Source organism: Thermobia domestica, chromosome 15 (genome assembly GCF_964235325.1).
Source record: "Thermobia domestica chromosome 15, izTheDome1.hap1.1, whole genome shotgun sequence".
Taxonomy (NCBI): domain Eukaryota; kingdom Metazoa; phylum Arthropoda; class Insecta; order Zygentoma; family Lepismatidae; genus Thermobia; species Thermobia domestica.
The window spans coordinates 4,787,282-4,815,145 of NC_137468.1; the positions used below are offsets into that span (position 1 = coordinate 4,787,282).

The 27,864-nt window shown below is 37.6% G+C and overlaps 1 protein-coding gene and 1 non-coding gene across 2 annotated transcripts in view; both read right to left on the reverse strand.

The window, feature by feature from the left end:
- Positions 1 to 27,864, reverse strand: part of LOC145672005 (phospholipid-transporting ATPase ABCA1-like) — a 378,961-nt gene that overhangs the window by 301,437 nt on the left and 49,660 nt on the right. Inside the window, exons 5-8 of the mRNA XM_081741187.1 lie at positions 19,851 to 19,924; positions 16,626 to 16,723; positions 13,013 to 13,192; positions 255 to 380 (exon numbers count right to left, since the gene is read on the reverse strand). Of these exons, the coding sequence (XP_081597313.1) occupies positions 255 to 380; positions 13,013 to 13,192; positions 16,626 to 16,723; positions 19,851 to 19,924 (478 nt within the window). The remainder of the gene's footprint in view (positions 1 to 254; positions 381 to 13,012; positions 13,193 to 16,625; positions 16,724 to 19,850; positions 19,925 to 27,864) is intronic.
- TRNAR-UCG (transfer RNA arginine (anticodon UCG)) lies at positions 27,784 to 27,857 on the reverse strand. The gene has a single exon. It is a non-coding gene; the product is annotated as a tRNA-Arg (tRNA).

Sequence of the window (27,864 nt, forward strand, 5' to 3'; positions counted from 1 at the left end):
TAGTCCTGCATGTTCAAAACATGTTGTAATTACAGTATCTATATGGTTGATTACAACAGTTGGTGCAAAAGTGTGTACAATATCAACTGACCATAATAACTTCTCTCTTATTTTTTACCGATTCTTTTAACTGAATATGTAAATAAAAGTTATATGAGCCATTCTAAAGTTTACTTTACACTCCAGATTAGGAACCATGTAAGTAGAACTGTCTTGGTTGTCCCTGGAAAGTGCTACAGTTGTACCATACTCACCTGAGCAAAGGTTTGATATTGAACCAAGCGCCACGAGTATAAATGTTTGATTCCCAGTTATGAAATATGTAGTTACAATACTCAGATACTGACTTATCATGCTCATACTGGAATTCCAAGTTAACACTGGTAAAATGAAAGAATAAATTTTGTTACAAATTAATGTTGCAAATTACGAGGTGCGTCGAGAAAGCAAATTCCCTAAGGGAGTAAACACAAAGTCTTCCAAAACATTCAACACCCGAATTCTGGCACTTGTCATACCGTGAAATCAGCTTTAGTATTTCGATCTCGTAATAGTTAGCCACCTGAAAGTGGAACCAGCGTATGGCACTAATCAACAATTGTTTATCAGTATCAAAATGGACAGAAATTTCATAAGATGCAAGAAGACATGAGAATTGCAAGTTACGGGCTACACAGTGGATTGTCAAACAGTTCGCAGTGGTATGACTGGAAAAGATGACAATTGTGTCAAAAGACAGCTGACTTTTATAATTTCGGAATGCAAAAGCTGATCACACAGTATGACAAGTTCTCTGAATTCCGGTATTAAATATGTTGAAAAGTAATAGTGTCTGTATCTGAGGCAATAAATATTTCAAGGTCACTTTGTCTTTGTGTTTACTGCTCTAGGGAAACTTACTTTACGACGCGCCACGTAGTTAAAAATACTAATACCTACTCTTGACATGATTTTATTTAGTTTACCTTTCCAATTTGGCTATTTAAGTCAAATTCTACAAGATTTATTTCACTTTCCATTTTAGGAAAAAAAAGAATATTCATTGTATAATTTTCTTTTAAACTTTGCGTTAAATTTTTAAGATGTTATTTTCTCAAATCCAACTTGAGTTTTGAGTTATTTTATTTCTTATGATTCTATACAACTGTACAAAATGATAACGTTTGTTTCTCGTTCATTTATGATCAGTGTTTCGAGTATTGACAGATACTGTGTAAGGGTGAATATTCATGGTAGCGTCTGTTGCGTTCTTTGCTTGCGATTTCTACGTGTAACAAACAGAAAGTTTCGTTACACGTAGAACCGTACTTAAACAACTTTCTCAATTGGCTTTTCAACCACATCGCATGCATAGAACACAACGGATGCTTGCATGAAAAGCCGCCTTTAATTTACAGTAAATAATAATAATAATAATAAATTTCTGAAATGTGCAAGCAACTATTCTTAACTCCCCTGTAACTAGACAATCCTTACATTCCATGCTATAGAAAAACCATTTCCTGAATGAGATTGATGTTTATTTCTAGCTTCATTCTGTTAGGTCTATCCTTTATGCCTGCCTTCAAACGAGGGGCGGATCCAGGACGGACTTCTGGAGGGCGGTTGGTTGTAATACTGCTACTTAGAGTTACTTTTAAGAGCACCAAACTCTGGGATAGGTTTATATTTATATATATAAAATAAGAAAGTTTCCCCTTCTGCCCCCCCCCCCTGGATCCACCCTTGCTTCAACCTCTATTAAAATCCTTACATTTTGTAGGCATGATTATCGTGATTGACTACAAGAGCGTCGATCCTAGGGTCTTGTGGGTCTTGTCTGCTCATGTGGTCCTCAATGTATGTAGGTATATATATATATATATATATATATATATATATATATATATATAGATATATAGATATATAGATATAGATAGATAGATAGATAGATAGATAGATAGATAGATAGATAGATAGATAGATAGATAGATAGATAGATAGATAGATAGATAGATAGATATAGATATAGATATAGATATAGATATAGATATAGATATAGATAGATAGATAGATATGAACATACAATATTTAGCGTAATTTGAATTTAATTTGACTTAAAATACTCATATATACCTTTTTAGACCCTTGTCTACAACCAAACACATATCTAATGCCCCTCCCCAATAGTTACAGAGAAATCGGCGCCCTTGGTTGACAATACATTTCGTCAATTCCAACCCAAATTTCATTGAACTGAATTTTTACGAACATTGCTCTCTTGTCCAAAACAATAAATTATTTGTGTATTTTACAATTCGTAAATTCTGTATTTTATTAATTATGTAACTTCCTTTCAATAATTAATTAATTCAATGTAACATTGTATTAATAATAATAGTAGTAATAATAATAATAATAATAATAATAATAATAATAATAATAATAATAATAATAATAATAATAATAATAATATGCATCTAATTTAGTTTTTTGTTTCTACCATTGGCGTCAGCATCACACAAACTTTGGGAGGGACAGACTACCGGGTGAACTGGGGTGTATGGAATAACTCCAGGAAAATTTTGTCCGGGATCCTTCCCCGGAAATATTTTTAAAAAATAGTCTTACATTGTATATTAAAGAATTTTTTACTTAAAAGCTAAACAAAAACTTATTTTTTTGTTTTATTTTACTTTGGATAGTTTTTTTTGATATGGTATAAAAAAACACGCATTTTATAGTTTGTTTATTCAAACAGCCAAATTGAACTTTGTTTTACAATTTTAGTTAAACTTAAATGGTGCCAAGTGTATGTCGGAAATAAAATAATGATAAAAGGTAGTATGAAGTAAATACTCAAAAACAATAAAGTTTTGGGAACAGGGTTTTCAGGCCTACAAGCCTACAACTAATGAAATTACGCTTAACAAAGTGTCTATAGTTTTTTAAAAATGTTTATTTATTTATTTTTTATGAAACTAAACTCGCTTTGCTGTTCGCTATCTAAACAAAAACAGTTTGTTTCTTTACAGTTTACTCTGCCTTCACCTTCATAGGGCCAAGAACTGACTGCCTACAGTGTGACCACCCAGTAAAAATATTTCGTACTAAGCTATGCAGAAAAAAAGTACTAGATCTGGGGAAAAAGCACTGAAATTTTATGTGCTTCTGTTTCATCCTATTTATAACATTTTACGATATCTTATTAGAAGGTTTCCGGTAGCTCTCTCTCGCCTGTGAGTGGGGAGTAACCCTTACATTCTTAGAATACCCTACATTAATATTTGGTCTAGGAATTAATTCGTGCGGGTTGACAAGAGATGGCGCAACGAACGGAGCGTCCCACAGTTCCGTGTATCCACACATGTGTTGCAAACCCCTGTCATCGCGTATCGTTCGTAGTATAGGGCAGTGGATTAAAGCGTCAATAACACCAGTTTGTAGTTAAGTGAACATGGCGCAATTTGTGCCTGATAAAGTGTTTTTGCGGGGTGTCCTACTGCATTACTTTAACATGCAGAAAAGTGCGACTGAAAGTCATCGTATTTTGGTGGAAGTGTATGGTGACCATGCTCTAGCTGAGCGAACGTGTCAGAAGTGGTTTGCACGGTTTAGAAGTGGTGATTTCGGCTTGGCAGACCAAGAGCGAGCTGGACAGCCAAAAAAATTTCAAGACGAAGAATTGACAGCATTGCTCGAGCAGGATTCGTGTCAAACGCAGGAACAACTTGCAGCAGCATTAGGCGTTGATCAAACAACAGTCTCCAAACGCTTGAAAGCCATGGGAATGATTCAAAAGATGTCACATTGGGTTCCACATGAATTGAAAGACAGAGACGTTGAAAGACGAAAAACCATTTGCGAATTGCTGCTTCAACGACAGAGCAGAAAGGGGTTTCTGCATCGAATTATTACGGGGGATGAGAAGTGGATCCATTACGAGAACCCGAAACGAAAAAAGGCCTGGGTGAAACCAGGTGAACCAGGTCCATCACAACCAAAACGAGATATTCACTGTGCAAAGGTTATGCTGTGCATATGGTGGGATATGAAAGGTGTGGTGTACTATGAGCTGCTGCAAAAGGGTGAAACTATGAATGGAGAACGTTATCGACGACAATTAATGCGTTTGAAGCAAGCTCTGGCCAGAACACGACCAGAATGGGAGAACAGACATGATAAACTTATTGTTCAACATGATAACGCTCGCCAACATGTCGCAAAACCGGTCAAAACCTATTTAGAAAATGTCGGATGGGAAGTTTTACCCCACCCGCCGTATTCACCAGACGTTGCTCCTTCGGACTACTACTTGTTCGATTGCATGAACAACGATTTGATTGGACAGCGGTTTACTTCTTCAGAAGATATCGAAACATGGGTCTCTGACTGGATCGCTTCCAAGGATGAGGACTTCTTTCGCCACGGAATCCGTACATTGCCTGACAGATGGGCGAAAGTGGTGGCTAGCGATGGACAATATTTTTCTTAAGGTATTTATGTATTTTGTGTTTGTACTACAGCTTCAATGTGTGCGTACCAACCGCACGAATTAATTCCTAGACCAAATAGAACCCTAAGTTTACATTTTTTTTACAGTCAAAATTCGATACAAACCGTGCAAACCACTTACACCCTCCCAATTTTGACTTTACACCCCCAATCTAAATATCCTGATGGAATCCCTGCTTAATTGTCGTATTAAAACTCACTGTAAAACCTCTAAAGTAACACAAGTATGACAAATATAGAGAATATCGGGAGAAAACAAGAAATATCATAAAATGGACTTATTGAGAAAATCGAGTTTTAATTCCTCGAATAATAGCCTACTGTTTAAACGGATCACCAAATATTTAATATTGTTTACTGTGGTCATTTATTAGTTAGAGGAGGCGACCGGACGACACCTTTGTCCCACTTCCACTCTTGTAAATACTACTGTTGAAAATAAAAGACAGAAAAAAGTTACCACTACAGTGAATTTTTCATACATTGTCAAATTTTCATGAGATACCTTTTTCTGTCCCAAATGTATTTATGAGAAAAGATGAGAAAAGTACTAGATTTGTTGGTGAACATACAAGAACACTGAAATGTTATAAAACGTACTAGATCTAGTACGAAAGTACTAGCGGTGATTACACTGACTGCCTATTCTCACAGTTAGAAACAAACTTTTGTGCTAGTTTTGTTCTGCGAACGTTGCAAATTGCTACATGATTGGGTCTCCTTTGGGTCATAACGCACTTGAAATATTGGGGGGATACGTCCCCCGCTGTCCCCAGTGGGATTGACGCCCATGGTTTCTACCGAGGATTCTATAACATATTTCAATTGTTCAATTATTCTTAGAAACCATGTATATTGTTGAGAATTCTCTCCCTCAAGAATAGCAGTATTGACTTCTAAAGAATCAACCTTAAATGTTCACATCAGTGTGGTAATTGAAGGGGGGAAAGGGGGGAAATTCCGAGGCACCTTTGAACACTTCCCCGGAACCTCGTTCCCTTTGTGCTTTCTAGGTGGGGAACTTGGTAATGACATCGAATCTTCATGTGTAATTACAAAAATTAAATTTATAAGCAAAAATAAACCAAACCATCAATTTTTCAACTTACTACTAAGGAATCTGTATGGAAATGGATTTTACTCCAAGAAGACAGACTACAACGTTTTAGTACAGTGAGCCATCCGAAACACTGAGAAGTAACATCTGAACAGTAAACAGGTTGAGGTGTGTTGCAGTCTTTCAGGTTTAGTTCTGTGTTTCGTTAAAAACTATTTTACTGTGAACAATGGATATAAGATAGTTTTAACAAATATCTGTTCTACCTTTATTGTATAATACACCTCTTTTAAACTAGAAGGTTAATTACTTTGAATAATTGCAGTTATGCTTAACGTGGTGTTCTAGTTATTACACAAATTACAATTATGAGCACACTTTATGGAAACGCTCTCACAGAGGGTGCCCAAGCATCTTTATACGCTATATATATTTTTTTTAAAAAAAACGATCTCTTAAGTCTTCTGTGAAGAAAATACTGTGAACTGAGAAATCATAAACTTTTCCGTATTGCACAGGAGTATTTTCTTGAGTTAAAAGTTTCTTTTGGAATGCGTTGAGAAATTAACACTTACTCTGCAGGACAGTGATGTATTTTGTGAACTACCGGGCCTACCGGCAATAACCCTAGAATGAGTACCAAAACTAGAAATTTCGGGCCCTCCCGCAAGAAAATTTGAAAGGGCCCCTCTATATTCAATACTTTTTTAATAGTACATTTCAATGAAATATTCCTAGTATTCTATTTGCTATGGAGATCCAAACATTTACGTTTTACAAGAAATTCTTCCTCCTCAACTTCATTTCCGCAAACTCCTGTATAAGATCTTTCTTTTCAATGGTCGAAGCCCTGTCATGGTTGATTGCAAACATTCCCAAGTCCTTAGTCTATCATTGAACAACTTAAATAACTCCTTATCCTCTTCAAGACTGAGAATGACTTTTCAGCGGAAGCCACCGTCACGGGTAAAGTCAAGAATAAAGCAAGAGTAGTCAAAACTTGGGGGCAATAACATTAAATTCGACATATAGTAATACCGCCAATTCAAGAACAATGTTTATCTTTGAGATCTGATTTTTAAGTCCAGCGCGAAGGAAAATTAATTCCAATGGTAGCGACGTGCCAATGTCTTGCTGGTACTTCTTTTGTAGTTTTTCAACATTAACTCAAATCTCTTCGTCTGAAAGGTTCACAAGTACTATCAGGAATATGATTGAAAACTCATCAAGAATTGTCTGTAACGATGTAAAACGGTTCTCTATTTCATTGTACGCGATATCTAGAAGTCTGTTGTAAACATTAACCGTGAAGAAAGCCTCGGTGTCCAAAAACCGATAATCTTCTACCGGTTCATCGAATTGTTTTTCTAACTTTGGGTTGCCTTTCTTCTACGAACCAGGGGTGGACTGGCCATAATCAAGTACCGGCCCGATGACCACTGCGCCCTCCTCACATCAGTGCCTTTGCGCCCTCCTCGGGAGGGGCTAAGACCCGTCGGAAGGCGCACGATTTCCTCTCTGAGCACAATTTTAAAAAAACAAAGCTACATAATTATTTTATAAATTCGCTAGCCTTTGGCCAGCTAGGGCTCCACCTCAGACCCCGGTATTTGCTCGGCCTGCTGCCTCGCTCTTTCTGTTTTCGGCGTGGGAATGTTATTAATGATATTAGATTTACCCCTAAATATATAGGTTTGACTCTAATATCGGTCATTTTGGGCGATTTTTACATATTACCCTTATCAACCCCACGCTCCGCACCAAATCCCAGTATTTGCTCGGCCTGCGGCCTCGCTCTTTCTGTTTTTGGCTTTGGGAATTTCATTATAATGATCTTAGGGACCCTGAAATTTATAATTTGACTCTAATATCGGTCATTTTGGATGATTTTTATATATCATCCCTTCCACCTCCACTGCTCCGCCCCCACATCCTATCTTTACTCGGCCTACGGCCTTTCCCTTTCTGTTTTAGGCTTTGGTGGTACCATTAATGATATCAGCGACTTCGAAATATATTGATTTGACTCTAATCTCGGTCATTTTGGATCATTTTTACCTGTCTCTCCCTCCCACTCCCGCCGTTAGGGGCGCTAGTGGCGTTATATACCAAGGCTGTTTTATGTCACACTATAACCTATATGTTTCCAAAATTTCGTTAAAATTATTTTTCTCGTTCTTACGTTATACCATTAAAACCATTCCTACTGTTATAACCCCCATTTAAATAGCATTGGGTACAAGTTTCCACCCCCTCCCCCTCTGCAAAGAGGAGAGTTTGGGGTTGTTAACCCCGGCAGTGTTGATTGCCTGGTACCAAAGAATATTTATGCCAAGTTTGCTCAAAATCGGTTGAACCGTCTAGGAGAAGATGTGGAACATACTCATAAATACATACAAACATAGAATGGCATTTATAATGTAGTAGACAGATTATTTCACGTATATATGCACATTGAAAAATTATACATATACAAAATTATATGATGCCCAAATGCATAATGTATATAGAATATAATACTTGCAAACTCTTTACTGTGACTTTGGACAAGTGAGAATGCTGCAAAAACTGTATACTGTTTGTAATTAACATGCACATCAAATGGCTTGAAGGGCGGTCACGCATGAGCGGACTATATAAAGGTGTGACAGCAAAGCTGAAAGAGATCAATCCGAAACACATTCACATATGGTGCTATTCACATGTGTTGAACTTGGTGATAGCTGACACCGTCCAGAATTTGGGGGTTTGTATATCTTTCTTTGGGCTTCTCCAGAAAATTCAGATATTTTTGAAAGAATCCCAGAAACGACTTGAGGTGTACTTGGAACAAAACCCAAGCGTCCGTCTTGAGGCTATTGGGATTCCTCGATGGAGAAGTAAAAGCAACGCTGCTGTAAAAATATTTGGACACTTTCATTACTGGGCACCCGACTCAAAGGATGCCAGACCAAGAAAATCAAAACCAGTATATGTGGAACTCGTAGCAGCTTTAAGTGTGATTGGCAAACCGCAAGAATTCAATTCCAAAGTCTCTCATTCAATGTCTCTCATTCAAAAGTTGTGCTCCTTTGAGACTATCATTGTGGCTTTGATGTTTTTATTGATTTTTCAGCATACCACACCTTTATCAGACTACTTGCAAACAGAAAACTTAGACTATGTCCAAGGATGGTGCCTGACATCCTCAACTCAAAATAAGTTGAAAGAAGCTAGGGACCAGTTTGATAAAGTCTACAAAGCAGCAGAACACTTTGCAACAGAAATGTCAAATAGTATTGAAGGACTCATTACAGACGTTCCTAGTCTAGAACAAGTTATTATAGAAACAGAATTGTCTGAGGTAAGATGTAGAAAAATATAGAAAATGGCAGGGGAATCAGCTTCTGATGAAGTAACTGAAGACAGTAAATAAAGATTTGAAGTAACCGTTTTCAACTGTGTTCTAGACCAAATTTCTAACAGCATGCAGGAACGATTTGCTGAAAATCAAAGCTTATACTTAGATTTAGAGTGTTTTATCCTAGGAAGTACAAGAACTTAAGTCTGGCTTCGTTGTCACTGAAAAGAATCACTTAATTAATTCCTGATTGTGAAGAGGGAAATCTTAAAGAAGAGCTTCTTTCGTTTTCATCAATGTGGGAAGAGTTTTCAAAATCCCCTTATGAAAACCAAGAAAAGAATCAAGAAGCTGTTGAGGTTCGTATGATTGAAGATTTTATTGAAGAGGACAAGTTTTCTGAATATTTCATGGAGGATGAGGAGGAATATTTGGGGCCGACTGACGATATTGTGGATTTAAGGTCCATAAAATGTGATGGAGTGGAGTGCAAATTTTTGCTTTAAGTGCACCTTCGATGTGATTCTGCAGTACAATATGTACTTAAGACTCTACACAGATTTATTCAAAGTTTATAGGTATCTCCTTACATTACCGGTAAAACAAGTGTCCTGTGAGCGAGCATTTTCAAAGCTCAGATACATAAAAACAAGACTCCGTTCAAGACTTATAGATGAACATCTAAAATTATTGTTCTTGATGAACTCAGAAAGATAAATTCTGACCAAAATAGACAACAATCTTATTATTGACAAAATGTGTGGGAAAAGCCAAGAGATGCGAAGGCTCCTTCAAGCATAAAGCAGTGACTTTACTTTTTTCCAGTTTTCTTTTTGAATTTCTTTTTTCGCTAGGTAGGTATATAATTCTAAATTTACTTTTGTTAATTTGTAGTAAATGTTTTATGTATACTTTTTATCAACGGTTTTAAAAATAGATGATAAATAAGTTAATGTTATGATGAACATAGCTTTAAAAGGACAGAAGTATGAAAAATAGCATAAGACCCAACTTAACTCAAATCTTCAGTTATAATTAGGCTGTTAACAAATGTAGCTGAAGAAATTAAACAACTGGTGTGATTTTTGTAGTCTCAGTTAAAGTGTGCAGATTTATATAGGCCTAATATATTTAGTACTCAAAGTCTCTTTGTTTGTTTGTGAAAATATTGAATTTGTATAATTCTATCGTGATTAACTGCAATAGCTACTTAATCTTTTGTTGTTTTTGTGTACTAATTTTCCGGGGAAAGCCCCCCGGCACTTCCTTTTATTAGAAGTGGGTATTCCATACAAGCGAAAACCAGAGTATGTGACCGCGCCCTTTTTTACATAGCCAGTCCACCCCTGCTACGAACACAGGGTTGACCTTCCACTTCGCAGCAACTGCTATGGCCTTTTGGTTTGTTTGATGATATTCTTCTCTCATTTTATTCAATTCCTCTCGGCTCTCTTCAAGAGTGCGTAAAGCTATCTCAAGATTAATTTGTTTAGTTTGGAGAAGTTGCGATGCGATGTTCAGTTGTGAAAATATTTTTGACAGCACCCAATCCAGAAACACAAAATCGAAGGAACCATGACTTTCGCCAATCGCTCTGCTTCTGATATCTCTTTAGCCTTCTTAGTTGTCAGTGAATGTTTCCGGAGAGTTTTCATTACATCAGCATACCTCAACCTCATAGCTACAATGGATTGATATCTTTAGTCAATTCTGATTGGATTGAGCTTTTTCAAACTGAGGTCTGATTCTCCTGTTAATGACATAATATCACACCTATTTATACTTTGGCCAAATATATATATATATATATATATATATATATATATATATATATATATATATATATATATATATATATATATATATAACTCCTGGAGTAGTTTGAAGTAACTGGCAAGTTCTTTTACACCTTTGACGACATCATTAATGACTAGGTTTACGTTATGTAACGCACAGTGAATATATATAGCTCGTTCCTTAATTTCTTGAAGTTTCTTCGCAACACTTGAGTAAGCACCACTCATCACAGCAGCGCCATCATATTCCTGCCCTCTGCATTTTTTCACAGAAATTCCCAATTTCTCCAAATGACTTAACACTAGAGTTGCAAGTCTGGATTAAGTTGGATTTCTCACATATAAAATCATAAAAAGAAAAAAAATCTTCAATCTCAAGCCGTCTAGAAACTTGGTTTTCTAAGCTAACCTTTACTTCTGTAAAATTTACCTTGCGAATAATGAAATCATTTGATCTTTCTTTGATAAATCTTGAGTCGTATCAATGATTAATAAGAAAAACGGCACACATTTAATTTCCTTCAACAAATTATCTTCTAAGTTTGAAGACAGGCAATGGATGATGTAATTTTGAATATCATGGCTGAGATACTTAATCTGGCCTTTGGGCAGATTGCCATTGTAGGATCATATTTAGCTAACAACTGTACGAGACAAAAAAATATCCATCATAGCTTCCACCATGCTCTTTACTGGCTCTAAATGCTTTTTTTATTTTTTTATTTTATTTATTTATTTATTTATTTATTTATTTATTTTTTTTTTTTGCTAATATGAGTGTAATATCGAAAAGTCTTTCCAGAACCTGGGCCCAAAACTTTTCTTCAAATTTCCTTTCAGTCTCCAGTGACTCATCAATGGTTTTATTCATTTTCCACTTACCAAAAACCAAAATGTTGAAATGTGATTTCGATATTTGTTTTGTTGCTTTATTATTTTATTTATTTTTTTTAATTTTTATTTATTTTATAATCCTTGTCAGTCTCTGTTCCCTGTTGCACATCCACTTCTACTTTCACCACCAGAGAATAACCAACATGGCAAGCAATATGCATAATCCAGTTTCTTTTAATAATTCAGCCATTTTACCTGCAATGACTGCCCCGCTTTTGTAAGTGTTTTGTAAAACGCAGAGGAAAAACCTCTACTCTTTTCATTTTTCGGAAATAGGCCATTTGGTTAACAGGATCTAGACTTGACAATATGTTTAATATTGTCAGATAAATTAACATTTTCATAATGGCCTTTATCAATTGGATTCTCTTGCTTCAGCAAATACGCAATAAAATCTTTTTTAGGATTTCTAATTAAACTATTCTGAAAATATCATTCTTTTTCAAGTGTTTTAAAAATTAGTATTTACAGGCAAGGTGCAGGGGAACCTTTAAAATCCCTTGGGCCCCTTAGGGTCTGGGTCCCCCACACCGCGGGGTCTTACGGTTTATTATGAGCCTCGTAGGGATGCACACGACACAAGATTTGTAGCTGTCTCGTCTCGAAAATGTGCTGTAAAAGTAGTCTCGACTCGAGAAATGTATATTTTTCTATTCAAAGAGCCGTGTCTCGACTCGAATTTTGTCAGGAAAATCTTGTCTCGACTCGTCTCGTGCGCATCCCTAGCCTCGTTCCATAGCTGTTTGCGATAGCGCAAAGAAAATGTGTTTTACAACAGTTTGCGAAGCTCTTACAGACTGAGGCTCCTTCTTTGCTAATCTCCTATTTCAGCGTTCATTATTACTCGGGCAGCTTCCATTTACTCTGGTGAGTAAGTTATCATCTATCCAATGAGAAATATAACGACACTTCATGCAACAAAGAAAACGTGTAAATGTACGATCGTTTCTCCGTAATACTAATAAGGTAATACAAGTCTTGTTAGTGAAGAGAAAATATTTATCTACTCGATAAAAGGATGGTGTATTTTTTTTATTTTGAATGTCGTATAATAACGTGGAAACTAAACTATAATAATAATAATAATAATAATAATAATAATAATAATAATAATAATAATAATAATAATAATAATAATGCACAAGTGTTACAAAGGTTAGTGATAATCCAAGTCATCAAGCCAGTATACGCCTCTGCTGCAAGAGTATTTTCTTAGTACAAGCATATTTTAGGCACACACTAACTCCCCCCTCCCACCTCAAAGTGCTTCAATTACCACACTGGTTCAAATGATAATATAAACAACATAAATAAATAATATCCTTCACTCATTTTATTCATATGTAGTAAAAAAAATCATCCTCTTTTAAAGTAACGGAACAATATTGCATAGGGATATTGTAACTTTAATGACAATTGAGCACTACTTACTTGACGTCTATTGTAATCTCTGGTGCTTGTTTGCTCTGATTCATCACTCTTTCCTCACCGCAGAATAGTTTGCTAATTGCCCCTAAAGAAGCAGTCGATTTAAAAACGTCATTGCTCCCACCGCCCACAACACCAAGTGAATATGGTTCCAAAAAATAATCCTCAGGATTATCTCTCAGACTAGAAGAAAATGACATTTACACAAGTTTCTCATTGAGTGATTACATTTCATAATATACATGTGCTCCACAGAAGATATACAAGATTGAATACTTATATACTATAGCTACATTATTTTCGGAACAGCTGTGAGCATTCGTACGTGCACCTCCGAATCGAGTCGCACAGCATGACGTTTCTAGAACAGCGCGAAAACAAGTGACTAACAGCTCACATATACTGATCACAGCGCTTTTACTGTGCGCAATTCATCACGTGACAGAATTTCCCCTCCCATGATCTAACTCGCCGACTAGCTTCGCGCCAGAAGTCATACATAGCTTTTCCGAAAATAATCTGCCTATACTGTATGTTTTCCGAGAAGCATCACCCAAAGGAGGGAGTGTCATGGATGTCCTTGAAACACCTACATGGCAAAATCGCTCCTACTTTCTTAGTTACATGGCTAGTAATCATTCAATTCATATGACATGGAGGTCTCCAAAAGAAATCTAGCCGGCGATTTCCCTGTGCTTAGAAAACGTTTGTTGCTTGAAAAGTCATGGTAGGGGAGGCTTCCAAGTACATTAAAATAGAACATTTTATTGAAAGGTATTTAAGTTTAGAATATTGAAAGTAACATCTATTTTCCTGTGCCAGAAATATCACTAATAAGTGGTATATATTCCCCTTAGCAAAAGCCTTTGTGTTGAATATGAGGAGCTCCAAAGCAAGAAACGCTAAGTCCGTCCGCGGATGATGTGCTTTTTGTTGCGGATTTTCTATAAATCGCCAGCGCTGAAGTGATCTGTGCTACCCATTCAGTTCAAAGGTCACTACGTCACTGCGTAAAACGACCCTGAAATACAGCATTTGATGCAGAAAGCGCTATGTCCACCGTGTTGTCCGGAACAGAACGCGCTATTGACAATGCAGGAAAGTGTAGTCACATGATCTCACAAGTTGTTTCGCGTGTTATTAGTATGAACGAGTCTACTGTGGTTAGGAACGTTGCTGGTATCATTTGGCGCTTGTATGGTGATAATTTGACGCTTCTACAAAGCCCATTCGATTTTTTTTTTTTCGACGGATGTGGTGGTCAAAATAAAAACACACATGTTGTCCATACCTTAATCATGTGATTGCTGTGAAGATCTTCTTTTCTCAAGAATATTATTGCCAACCGATTGTTTGGAGTATTAGAAAAGCCTGTTCGAAAACACTCCGAAATTTTAACCTTGATATTTACAGTGCAATGTACCGCGAAATTGGGACTCTGAATGTTCTAGGCGTGGACGCATTTGAAGGATATAAAAGCGTTAGGGAATTCTTTACAAAAATTACAGGTATGAGTGATATGAAACGTGTGTTACTGAAGAAAGCTTTGCACCAAGGACGTTCCGATGTTGTTTTCAAAATGGAATCAACTTACTATTTTGACGACCCTTCTAAACAGTATATGTAACCACTGAAACGAGAGATGAAGGTTGCCAGCGTACCAGATGCCCCAGAACTACCCCTGGAAGGTCGAGTCACCGATGCAAGGAAGCCGACGTTGCAAATCTCCTGAGAAAACGATTCGGAGATCATTGAAGACGTGAATCTCTGCTTCAGTTCTATATTAGCGCAATGGATGCACACTCTGGACGTTGTACTGAACACGAAAGTGTGTCCGAATGCGACTGCTTGGAAGAGGAAATGGATATCGTATGAAACACAACAAGAAATTGAGAGCATATTACTGCAGAGCATATTAATGCGTATGTGTATTTTATAGCAAAAGTTCATTGTTTTCAATTGGTAGTATGTGTTCGTTTTATGGCGTGTAACCATTTAATATTCATACAGAGAGAGAGAGAGAGAGAGAGAAAGAATTATACTTCTACATGCGTCATACACTGTTGTGTGTACCATTGTAAATAAAATATGCTCAAAATGTACTTTTGTATTTCATTTATGGGAGTCTCAGATACATCATTTTCGGTGTGTTCGAATCCAAAATGCACTTTGTCCAAAATGTTTCTAACAATAACTCGGCTATTACTGAAAAGCTGATTTTTGTAATCATGCCATCTCAACTTGTAGTACTTTAATTAACATATAAAATTAACAGTTTACTTGAATCCGTGATAGTTTCGGAGCTATTAGTTTTTCTGCTCTCCTGATTTTATATATATATATATATATATATATATATATATATATATATATATATAGAGAGAGAGAGAGAGAGAGAGAGAGAGAGAGAGAGACTTAGCGCTTTTTGCGTTGCAGCTCCTCATATAACATTTAACTAACGTAGATGTGCTCAGATTTGGACATCAATTCATAGCGGACCATTTTTTTATATGTTATGTGGATCAATTGCGGTGGACACAGTAATCCTCTTCTTTGGCCAACAGCCGAAGTAGATATGAGATGAACTTGAAGTAGGCCTATTGTCGGCAGCAACTGTAGCCGCAGTTGCTCGCGTTGAGTGACACAACTAAAAAGGCGTAATAATTCAATGGCATTATATTATCATTTCAAACTTAAGATATAGTAGCCCTACCCATAAAATTCACTTGTCGAAGATTCGAATAGAAACTACGGAAGTTTAAATAATACAAGATCTTACGCAGTGTACGATAGGTAATCAAGTAATTTTGCTTCACTTTTTTTTTCTTCTTTTCTTTCTTTGTTGTTTGATAACTCACTACGGCGGGAAACAACGTGTTTCTCTTAGCTAATTACGTTCGGTGTTATCGTACTGTTACTAATTTATCGCCCGAGGTCTTACTCTGTATGGAGTCGCTCTATTTGCATCTTTCTGTCCGCATAGAATCATTTGCAGCATTCTTACAGTGTTGTTATAATTATTGATTAGTTGCGAAGTTGTTAGTAAAAGGAGCAAAGAATTATAATAAAAACTGCAAAATTTAAGGTCTGTAAAACTTTACTCATGTCTATAGGATGGATAGGTGTATGTATAAAGGTAACCGAGAAGTTCTTTTGCTTTTTCACCCACCACCTTCGAACATCGATATGTCACCTAAAATGTACCTGGAAGATCCAGCATTGATGACCTTCTCCTTCTCTGAACCGTTAGTGCCACCATTAAAGCGCAGCATGGCCGTTTCGTAACCGCCAGTGCCGCCATTAACCCACCATACAAATCCTTCACTGTCCCCTTTTAATCATCTACTCTCAATTTTGGGAACAACGTATTGGTACTTAAGCGCTGAAACTTCTATACCACTACATGGTTAAAATACAAATATAACTGCCACTTCAGCGTGGTACTTGTGCGAACTCGAAATATTTTAACAACCGTTCTAGCGAAGCAGCACTGGCTATAACAACAGGTAGAAGATGTAAAATCCAATAGTATCTTAAACTGAAATATAATAATCATATTTTTTTTCGAATTTAAATATAAAATGAACATAAAACACTGTGTGACATCTCGACTCACCTTGCTTTCAACCTTCTAATGTTAACATCCACGTCTTCCATTTCCCTGAGATTAAAATTATTGACCGAAGAGAATCTGACCTTCTTATGGCTTTCTACCTTCACACAAACAAATACGAAAACTTTATTACAATCAATACACAAAATATAAATTTCTCTTCAGGACTAAACTAAACAGTAAGTATAACATTAGATATCGTATTCTCGCGTGTATGAGCTGCAACTTTCACAAAGATAGTGTCAAAATTAGAGGTGTGGCTTTTACACTCAAATGTAAAATAATAGACATTTATGAAGTATTTGAATATGTTACTCGTAAAATGTACACAGCTTCTTATCTGAGTTACAAAACAGATTCGTTAAAGGTAAATTCAACTACATAAAATGTGGCTGAAAAACTATTCTAAATACATTAAACAAAACAAAAACTGTGCAAACACAGAAAAAGGATTCTAGCTTTGAAACTATGTGTATAAATAAATCTATGGCCTATGGTGTCCGGCGGTTCAATGCCGCGTTCACAAAAGCTCTCCATTGACTCCTGTCAGCCAGCTGGATCCAGTTTCTACTTTGTATTCCTATTTCTGAGAGATCCATCTTAATATTGTCCTCCCACCTGCGTCTCGGTCTTCCTAATGGTCGTTTTCAGATTGGATTTTCAAGATTTAAGGTGGGACAATGTACACCTCTAGTATAGTGTTCATGCCCTATTCATAAGAAGAAACTAATGTATTCGTCCATATGTTTCAATAAAGACTGATTTTAGTAGATCTTGGAGCAATACATTGAAAATCCCTTCTCATGTTAATCGAAAACTCGTACTTCGCACGGAGAGGTCAAGGTATCATATCAATATATCATATCTGATGGTAAAGAAATGAGTAGAATCCATGTCAGTGACCGATAAAACTTTGAATTTGACATTAATATCGGTCATTTTGGACATGTTATTTTTCACGCCTCCTACTGCCCCCTGACGATGGGGGCTACAGTTGGACTTGAACAGCAACGGGATTGTTACTATTCATTTCATTGACCCCGAAAACTAAGAATTTGATATTAATATCTGGCGGCCCATGTATTTATCATCTCTCTTTATGCATACATTTTGACCTCCCATAATTTCCCTCCCACGCCGAAATTCGAGAAAAGGGCTTCGTAGGCGATTTGATCAAATGAACACATATCCGTGCATAAATCTGGCGGTTCAAGTTCACTTCTTTCTATGTGGAAAGCTAATGATGAACAGACATACACATTACATTATTATTATTATTATTATTATTATTATTATTATTATTATTATTATTATTATTATTATTACTATTATTATTAAAGATTGATGCATACCGAGGTGCTACCCAAAATATCCGTTTTTTTTCTTTTTTTTTACGGGGCGAACCAATAGCAGTACGACATTCCGCCGCTAGATGTCTCGAGGTATTAGCCACTGCACCAGTAAGTTGCGTCCTCTCTGTCACATTCAGTTGTGAGTTGTGGTTGTGCGTGTCAGAACGTGTTTCAGTGCTTCTGCGATTTGTCAAATGGCTGACGTTCAGAAGCAACGAATTTGCATCAAGTTCTGTGTCAAGTTGAAGAAAATCTGCAGCCGAAACCCCTCACATGCTGAAAGAGGCATTTCATGAGAGTGCACTGAGTCAAGCAATAACATTTGAGTCAGGGTGGATCCAGGGGAGCGATCGGGGCAATCGCCCCCCCCCAGAAGAGGAAACTTTATTGTTTTATATATATAAATAAAATCCATCCCAGAGTTTGGAGCCCTTAAAAGTAGCATTATGACAATCCACCGTCCCCCCCAGAAGTCGGTCATGGATCCGCCCCTGATTTGAGTGCTTCAAGCGTTTCAAAGAAGGCCGCGAATCTGTGGAAGATGACAAACATTCTGGCTGACCGTCAACATGCACAACACCGGAAATGATCATGAAAGTGTGTGATGTCATTCGCGAAGACAGAAGGCAGACTGTTCACGATGTTTGTAACAGATTTCGATTACGGTACATGTCAACGAAATATATCCAATGAACTGAACATGAGACGAATTGCAGCGAAGTTTGTCACTCTCCTTCTCAGAATGAATCAAAAAACCTCAAATTCATACATGCACTGAGCTGTAATAAACAGTTCGAGAGTGTCCAGACTTCTTATCCAGAATCATTACAAGTGATGAATCTTGAGTTTATGGTTATGACCCGGAAACGAAGAAGCAGCAATCATCACAATGGAAGTCGCACCCATTCCAATGCTTTAAAAAGCTCGATAAGTTCGCAGTAACATGAAGTCGATGCTGATCATGTTTTTCAACATTCGAGGAATTTGTTCAACATTAGGAGTTTGTTTCACCTGGTCAAAATGTCAACGGGAAGATTTACTGCGAGGTTTTGAAGAGACAAAGAAGATGTTCGTCGCAAACGGCCATAGCTGTGGCAAACGAAAGACTGGTTGCTGCACCATGACAATGCGCCCGCGCACACCTCACTCGTTGTGAGAGGATTCCTGACCAAAAACAATATGGTAACCGTCCCTCACCTTCCCTCTGCCGTGTCGTGACAAAACGCTGTAACTTTGGCGGAGAAGTTTTGCGAAAATGAGCCGTAAAGTTTTCATCCGAAAATGTGATCGGTATCGTGTAGAACCAGTGTAACTAGGCAATAATGGTCAACCAATCAATTTTCACCAAATTTAATCACACAACATGCATTTACGTAACATTACATGTAACCACGTGTTTCCAAAGTCAAGATACACTGGTTCTACACGATACAGATCACATTTTCTGATGAAAACTTTACGGCTCATTTTCGCAAAACTTCTCCGCCAAAGTTACAGCGTTTTGTCACGACACGGCAGCCCTACTCCCCTGACCTATACCCGCACGACTTCTGCCTGTTCCCGAAGTTGAAACTCGCTTTGAAATGGAAGGGCGACATTTGGACTCAATTGAAGACATCTAAGTGGAATCGCAACGAGTCCTGAACACCCCTCACCCTGTGGACTTTTAGGAATGATTCCAAAAGCGAGAACAACGCTGAGATCCTTGCATACATCCCGGAGGGGTCTACTGTGAAGGTGTCGGAGGAGATTAGGACGTAAGTATAGTTTTCTGATTTTTACAATGACATTCTCGGATATTTTGAGTAGCACCTCGTATTGGAAAATGAAATACGAAAAAACATATTGATACAGCAAGGAAACAAAACCAGCTTACAGGAACATCAAAATGATCAGATTTCCTCATATATTTGCGTGCTTGTGAACTGTTCTGCTCTCTTGACTTCGCAGCTACAACAAGAAAAAAATGAAAAGGAAAAATTGTGTGTTGAACTATATTATTATTAATAATAATAATATTCAACATGACACAATTAATGGTAAACGGAATAACATCTTTTAAAAAAGCATGAATAAACTTGTTAAAATAGGTATCTTTTATTTAATACAGATAAATAATTTCAAAAGTTCTTGATTCTGCTACAACTACACTTTTATTTTTGTTTTGTAAGAAGAAACAAAATATTTAATGAGGAAACAAAACTGACACAACATTCATAATTTCATCTCAAAATATCAAGATTAATTTTTAATTTATTTCTCAAAATAGGGACTAGGATTGCCAACTCTGGAAATAAAATATTCGGCACTCGTTTATAATCCTGAAAACAGATGAAGAATAATTGCAGTTTAGACCTTGAAACTTTAAAGAATACCGCTCAGTTGGCAACCCTCACAGGGACATTTAGGATGTCCAATTTTGATCATTTCGAACATATTACATATTTAAGATTTCTCTAGAGCTCTTTTCACTGTCTAAAATATAGATGCTCACACAGTTGAGTCCCGATTATCCGAGCTAATGTGGACTGGATCTAAAACTCGGTTAACACAGATGGATACGTGGATAATTTTGGAAAAAGAAAATAATTTCATAGTCTTTTCCTACGTTAAGATGGCTCGTTTTTGGCCTCTATATTGCGCAGACGTCGCAACATCATAATGTCAGCTGGTGCAAGTCGTTTTCGCTGTTCGATGTAGAGCCGTGCCATCAAACTGCAACTCAAAACGTGCAACAAATAAAGCTTTTCGCTTAAGTGTGACAACGTCCGGCGGAGTCGTTATCTTTACGACAGCTTTAATTTTGCTTTTTTTTCTGAAATAAATGCCTGCAAACTGCCTGAATAGTAACCGGATTAGTTGTTAAATTTTTGTTTGTTTGTTTGCATTAAGCTCGGATAACACGAAACCTCGGATAATCGGTACTCTACTGTATATTGTCAATAACTCTTATAATGTTAAAAATAGTGTTAAATTATCCATATATTTAAACGGAGTGCACAAACTTTATGTCTAATTTCCTCACAACTTTGGACTTGAATTCCTTGTACTTTGGATGAGCCATTTCTTTGAACAATTTTAACGTGAAAAATAACAAACTATATTTGTTTCAATATCGAGAGAATAGTGAAACATTTCCTGTCGTCTACGTGCTAAATATATGCTTTACTGAATCTGTTCAGAATGATTCCTGTGCAAGAAAGAACAACTGAAGAGACTTTCGACCTCCAATTAGTTAGTATAATTATTTACTGTTATGCTGACTATCGCAAACTAAAACGTAAATTTTGTGTTGAGTTAACGCAAACCGCTATAGAATGAGGTCCAACTACATCTGTAGCCCTAAGTAGACTAATGGTCGTCATCGTTGGGAATTGGAAATTTCGATAACAAAGTTGGAAAACGTTCACATAATATAGTTTAAAATGTTTGTTGGTCAGCCAACTATTTGCAGTCATTTAGTTGATATAATAATCAACGTATCTCTAACTAACTAACTCTATGGCCTATGGACCCGGATGTTCAATGCCGCGTTCACAAAAGCTCTCCACTGACTTCTATCCTTAGCCAGTGGGTCCAGTTTCTACTTTCTATTGATATTTTTGCGAGATCCATCTTAATATTGTCCTCCCATCTGCGCCTAAGTCTTCCCAGTGGTCGTTTTCTGGTTGGATTTCCAGATAAGACTTTGAAAGCGTTGCTACTTTCTTCCATCCTGGCTACATGACCTGCCCACCTGAGCCTCCTAGACTTGATGACCCTAACAATGTTTAGTAAACCGTATAAATTATGTAATTCCTCGTTATGAAGTTTCCGCCATTCCACATTCCCGTTCCTCTTGGGTCCGAATATTCGTTTAAGGATCTTGTTCTAAAATACTTTCAGTCTATGTTCTTCCCTCAGAGTAAGCGACCATGTTTCGCAACCATACAGAACAACAGGCATGATTATCGTTTTGTATATTTTAAGATTCAAATTTCTCGACAGAATTCGCGACGACAAGAGATTTTGAACCGAATAGTAACACGAATTCCCTGCTTTTAGTCGACATTTAATTTCTTCGTGAATATGATTTTCGTCTGTTAATATTGATCCTATATATTTGAAACTATTTACTTTATGAAAAGTATTATTTAATATTTTAACGCTTCCACAATTCGTTGTATTCCGGTCCCGACGCACTTCCATGTATTTAGTTTTCTCTGCATTTACTTCTAAACTCATGTCCCTGCAAGCGTTTAATAAGATCTCTGCATTTCTTTCTATTGTTCTCCTATCATCACCTATTAAATGTACATCATCAGCATATGCCATAACCTGTTGAATACCGTTCAACTCTAGTCCCTGGTTGCTATCTTTGATTTTCCTTATAGCGTATTCCAGAACGAAGTTAAATAATAATGGCGACAACGCAGCTCCTTGTTTCAGGCCATTTTCCACGTGAAATCTCGTGGACAAAAATTTTCCTACCCGGACTTTACTTTGGGATTCATTTAAACATATCTTAATTAATCTAATTAGCTTTCTCGCTATTCCAAGTTCTATAAGAACGATGTATAATGTTTCTCTACTAACCAATCGTACGCCTTTCTAAAATCAATAAATATTTGATGTACCGGGGTGTTGTATTCCCACTTTTTTCGAGTATTTGGCGAATGGTAAATATTTGGTCGATAGTTGATCGATTTAGTCTTAATCTGCACTGATAATCTCCAATAATTTCATCTGCGTAAGGAGTCAGTCTTGCTAATAGAATATTTGAAAGGATTTTATAGCATGTTGACAGAAGAGAAATGCCTCGATAATTATTACAGTCAATTTTGTCGCCCTTCTTATGAATTGGAACAATGATTGATTCTTTCCACTCTTGTGGTAATTTTTTCTTGTTCCAGATAAGGAGAATGAGTTTGTCTATCTTGTTCCATAATTTTTTGCCACAAGCTAAAATTAACTCAGCCGGAATTTCTTCTACACCCGGAGATTTGTGTTTCTTTAATTTCTCTATAGCGGTTTCTACTTCTATTTGGTTGGTTCTGGAATATACGGTTCTGCGGTGTGTATCTCCTTTTCTCCCCGCACATTAGTTTTTGGCTGCGTGTTCAGTAAATCGTCAAAGAAATCTTTCCATCTATTTAAGATGCTATTCGTATCAGTGAAAACTGTACCGTCAGTTTTCTTTAATATATAAGCACGAGGTTGATAGCCTTTCTTAAATTCGCTGATCCCCTTATACATGTTCCAGATGTTTTTATTTTTACTATTATCTTCAAGTTCCTTAATTTTAGCTTTCAAAAAATCGCGTTTCTTTGTTCTAAAAGTTTTGGAAGTTTCCCGCCTGATACCTGCGAAATTTTGTGTAGTTATGTCATTCGGATTTTGTAGCCAGCGTAGTTTTGCCTGTTTTCTCTTCTCTGCTAGTTTAATGCATTCCTGGTCGAACCATGGTTTGTTCCTACGTATTTCCGCGTGTCCCAATTTTTCTTTTGCTGAAATTTTAATGCCATCTTTAATTTCAATCCAAGTATTCTGAACAGTAGTGCACTCCGAATCTTCTAAAACCGATAATCTATTCGAAACTTCAATCTGGTATTCCTCTCTTACCTGGCTCTCTTCTAATTTCTTTAAATTAAATCTCTTCGTTTTCGGACATTGAATATTACTTTTATTTAACGATAATCTCTCTCGTATTATCGCTGCTACCAGGTAGTGATCAGTGACACAATCAGCCCCTCTAAACGACCGGACGTCAATTATGCTAGATTGCCTTCTTCTATCTACTAAAAAGTGATCAATTTGATTATGTGTTTTTCCGTCTGGTGATGTCCAAGTGTATTTATGAACGTCGCGATGTGGGAATTTTGTACTCTTCACGATTAGGTCTTTGGATGTTGCAAAGTTCACGAGTCTAACACCGTTGTCATTACTTTCCTTATGCAGACTTTCGTTCCCTATAATCGGTCTGAAAATATCCTCTCGTCCTACCTTCGCATTGAAATCCCCTAATAGAATTTTCATATGGTATCGCGGGAGTTAGTCAAATATCCGTTCCACTTATTCGTAAAAACTGTCTTTTATATCGCCATCCTTATCTTCAGTTGGGGCATGTACATTTAAAACAATAACATTACACCACCGTCCCTTAAGAGTAATAAAAGAAAGTCTGTCAGTAACAAATTCAACCCGTTTAATTGCTGGTAATATTCGTTTGTGAACGAAAAACCCTGTTCCTAACTGGTGATTTTTATTTGCTTCCCCGTAAAAGAACGTAAAATTTCCGGAATTCACAGATCCATTTCCTTCCCACCTAACTTCCTGAACTCCTACTACGTCCATCCTGTATTTCTCTAACTCACTCGTTACGGATTTTAACGCGCCTGCGCTATAAAGACTTCTAATATTCCATGTTCCAAATCTCATGTTCATTTTCTTTTGCTGAGGTCGTGCCAAGTTATCAGTCCTTGTCCGAGGCTTTTGTGAATGTTTCTGAACAAGTGCCTTTTTTTTTTTTTTTTTACAGGATGAGGTTGTTAGCCATACCCAAACCCCCAAGCTGGAGGACCACTCCTAGTCGTCTGTCAGCGACTGCTTATTCAGTATATTCGCAGCTAACCTCTATATCTAGAGGCCTTCTCCTCGATCTGCAACCTGAGGACGCATTGTGGTGACAGGAACCCACGTTGCACGGATCAACGTATCTCAAACTGGTCAACACCGGTACCTTCTGTGATTTTACGAGATTTACCGGTTGCTATAGGAATCAGAGCCGAAATAAGCTTCACTCCTAAAATATTGAGCCAATGAGAATCCTTGATCTCAACACAAAAACAGATTTGGCCAAAAGGCGTAAATTATTTTTATTATTATTTATTTTATTTAAGTTTAGGGTCTCCTTCAACAGCAAGGCTATATGAGATGTGGACTGACAATATAACGTGGGATCCGAACCACATGACGCGTAAGTTGAGGTAATAAAGGTAATTGGCTATTCCAACAGTTTCGACCTCCGAATTGCAATTTTACTTTTGTCGTAGGGAAGCTATGGTAGCAAATGCACAGCAAAGCAACCAATGGCAATATAAGTAGTTGGTTACCCTACCACTTCCCATTGTTAGTTAGGCCTACTGTTTGTGTTACCATGGATTATTGTAGTATTGCTTTCAAATAATAGGTTATCGTACACAACAAAAACATACATTTAAAACAAAAAGGACTCACCATTTGTGTCCTATCAATATTTCGTCGCCAATAATATCGATGACTTTATTAAATTTGCTACCATTCTCACAGTACTTGTTTAAAAGGTTGGGTAGGGAATGTCAGGTATCACAGAGATAAATTTACATGAAAAGAAAAAATGATAACCTACAAACTGAAAATCTACTTGTGTTCCAACCATTAACTGAAAACTATGGTGGTTTACTAACAAAAAATGTTTCCAGTTCATGATTACGACATAATAAGAAGATTCGTATATTATCAAGAAGAAGCAAGAGGATTTTCTTTACACAAATTTATCTTCAAAAAAGAGAACATTTCCTAAACTATCCTTTCTAAGTGCTGTGAGGTGGATGACAAAGTTAATAGTCATCGAAATTATCTGTACTATTTATAAAGGTAACCAACAAAGTTTTGTTGCTTTTTGTGGAGGTTTGTGTTCAATTGGACCTCACACCGTGAGTTCAATGCGAATGGAGATAAGGCAAAGGTCAGTTGTTGGTGTGGATATACCCAACATACTACCTGGTTGTGGCAGACAGATTGAACATGGGACCTCCACAGAGCGTCATAAGGGCGTTTATGCTGTACGAGTTCAAACTAGAGTCAAACGCCGCTGCAGCGGGGTGGAAGATATTCTAGGCCTTTGGTGGGGGTATCATGACAACGAGGACAGTCCAGCGGTGGTTTAGCGAGTTTAACGAGGTGACAAAACACTGGAAGCCGCATCACGTGCCGGAAGACCAACACATATACAAAATGAAGATCTTCAGGCAGCAATTGAGGCGAACAGTGGACAGATATGTGAGGAACTGCAACTACAATTCAATGGAGTGGAGAAACCATTTGGCAGTACCTCCATCAACTTGGGAAGCACTACGAGTTGGATCTATGGGTCCCACATGATTTGATTCCGGGCCATAACGCAACGCGAGCAGACTCGTGTGTTTCTTCGGTGTCGTGTCTAAGGAGGGAACCATTTCTGGACAGGGTGTCAACATTGGTAAGAAGTAGGTCATGTACGAAGCTCCACGGCGCTGTCATCATTGGTTAGCATCCCATGAACCGGTTCCAAAACAGCCGAAACCAGCGCTGCACCAGAAGGTCCTCCTGTGTGTTTAGTAGAGTGCTCGCGGGATCATGCATCAGGAACTGTTACCAGCTGGTCAGAGCATCACTGTAACTGTGTACTGTTAGCAGTTGAGCCATGTTCAAGAAAAACTCAAAACTCTGGTGCCAGCGCTTCTGAATCGCAAAGAGGTCCTCGTGTTACAGGACAACGACAAGCCCCACGTAGCTAGGATGACCCGGGACACTATTCTACGATTTGGATGGGAAACACTATTGCATCCGCCATGCTTCCAGGACATTTCACCGTCCGATTATCACCTGTTCCATTCATTGGATAATCACCTTAGAGGACGCCAGTTGAAATCCCTAGTAGAGATACAAAATGCTCCTTTTTTGCTTTACGGTCCAGCAAGTTCTACAGCAATGGAATCCATGGCCTTCCAGAACGTTGGGAGAAGGTCGTCGATGCTGATGGGGACTATTTTTGATCTTCCAGGTAGGTACATCTTAGGTGAGATATTGATGTTCGAGGGTGGTGGGTGGAAAAGCGACAGAACGTTCTTCGTTGCCTTCATAATATATAAAATAACATATGCATGTGTGTCTGTCATCAAATTTATGCATTTTTTATGAAGTCGCACTAAAGCCGCCAAACTTTGTATACATGTACGTATATCTTTATCTAATCTAATCATGTCAGAAGCTGTTTCTCAATTTTCCATTCGAGAGGGGATTGAGTGGGTCACACATTCTGGAGGTTCAAAAAAGTATAAGAGTATCTCAGAAGCCCTTCAAGTTGAACGACGAACGCTGCTCAACGGTTTTACAGGTTAGATCATGTTCAGTTCTGCAAAGAACAGAAACTTCTGCTAGTAAGCAATAAAATATTGATAGAGCATATATGTTAATTTGTTTTATTGGTGGGGGCCGCGGTGGCTCAGTGGTAGAGCGTTCACCTCTGGTGCTTGGGGTCCCGGGTTTGATCCCAGCCCCGCCAAGTGAACTTTGTGGTGGACGAACACCGTGGCGTGGGTTTTCTCGGGGCTCTCCCGTTTCCTCCCACTTTCTTCATTCCACCATTTTCATTCATTACTCATCATCACCGTCTCCTTTAGCCTAACCGGCATAACCGTGGGACGTAAAACTCAAAGATTTCATTTCATTTCGTTTTATTGGTCTTATATGGCGCGTTCAATGCACAAGCGAATCAAGTCTACCTTCGGTCATTTTGGACACATTTCATCTTTAAGATGTACATCTATAGCTGAAAAGATTCATTTAGGATTTTAGATTTTTGCTTTCGTCATCTATGACCAGCCCATCAGATATGAGGGATGACGTCTCTCGCCGAGTACACTATCCGGGGAAAGGGAAGCGGCCTGGGACCTATATATTACGGCCTGGGACCTATATACCTGGGACCTATTCACACCGGCATTTGTTTGGTGTGAATGAGGAAAACCCAGGAAACCCTCATTCAGGATGGCTGGCCTGAAAGTTTTTCTTACACTTTTTGGACCGAGTGACCCCACCGGGAATCGAACCCGGGCCACTCGCACCGAAGGCGAGAGCGTTAGCGACTACGCTACACGGGGCCACTGAAA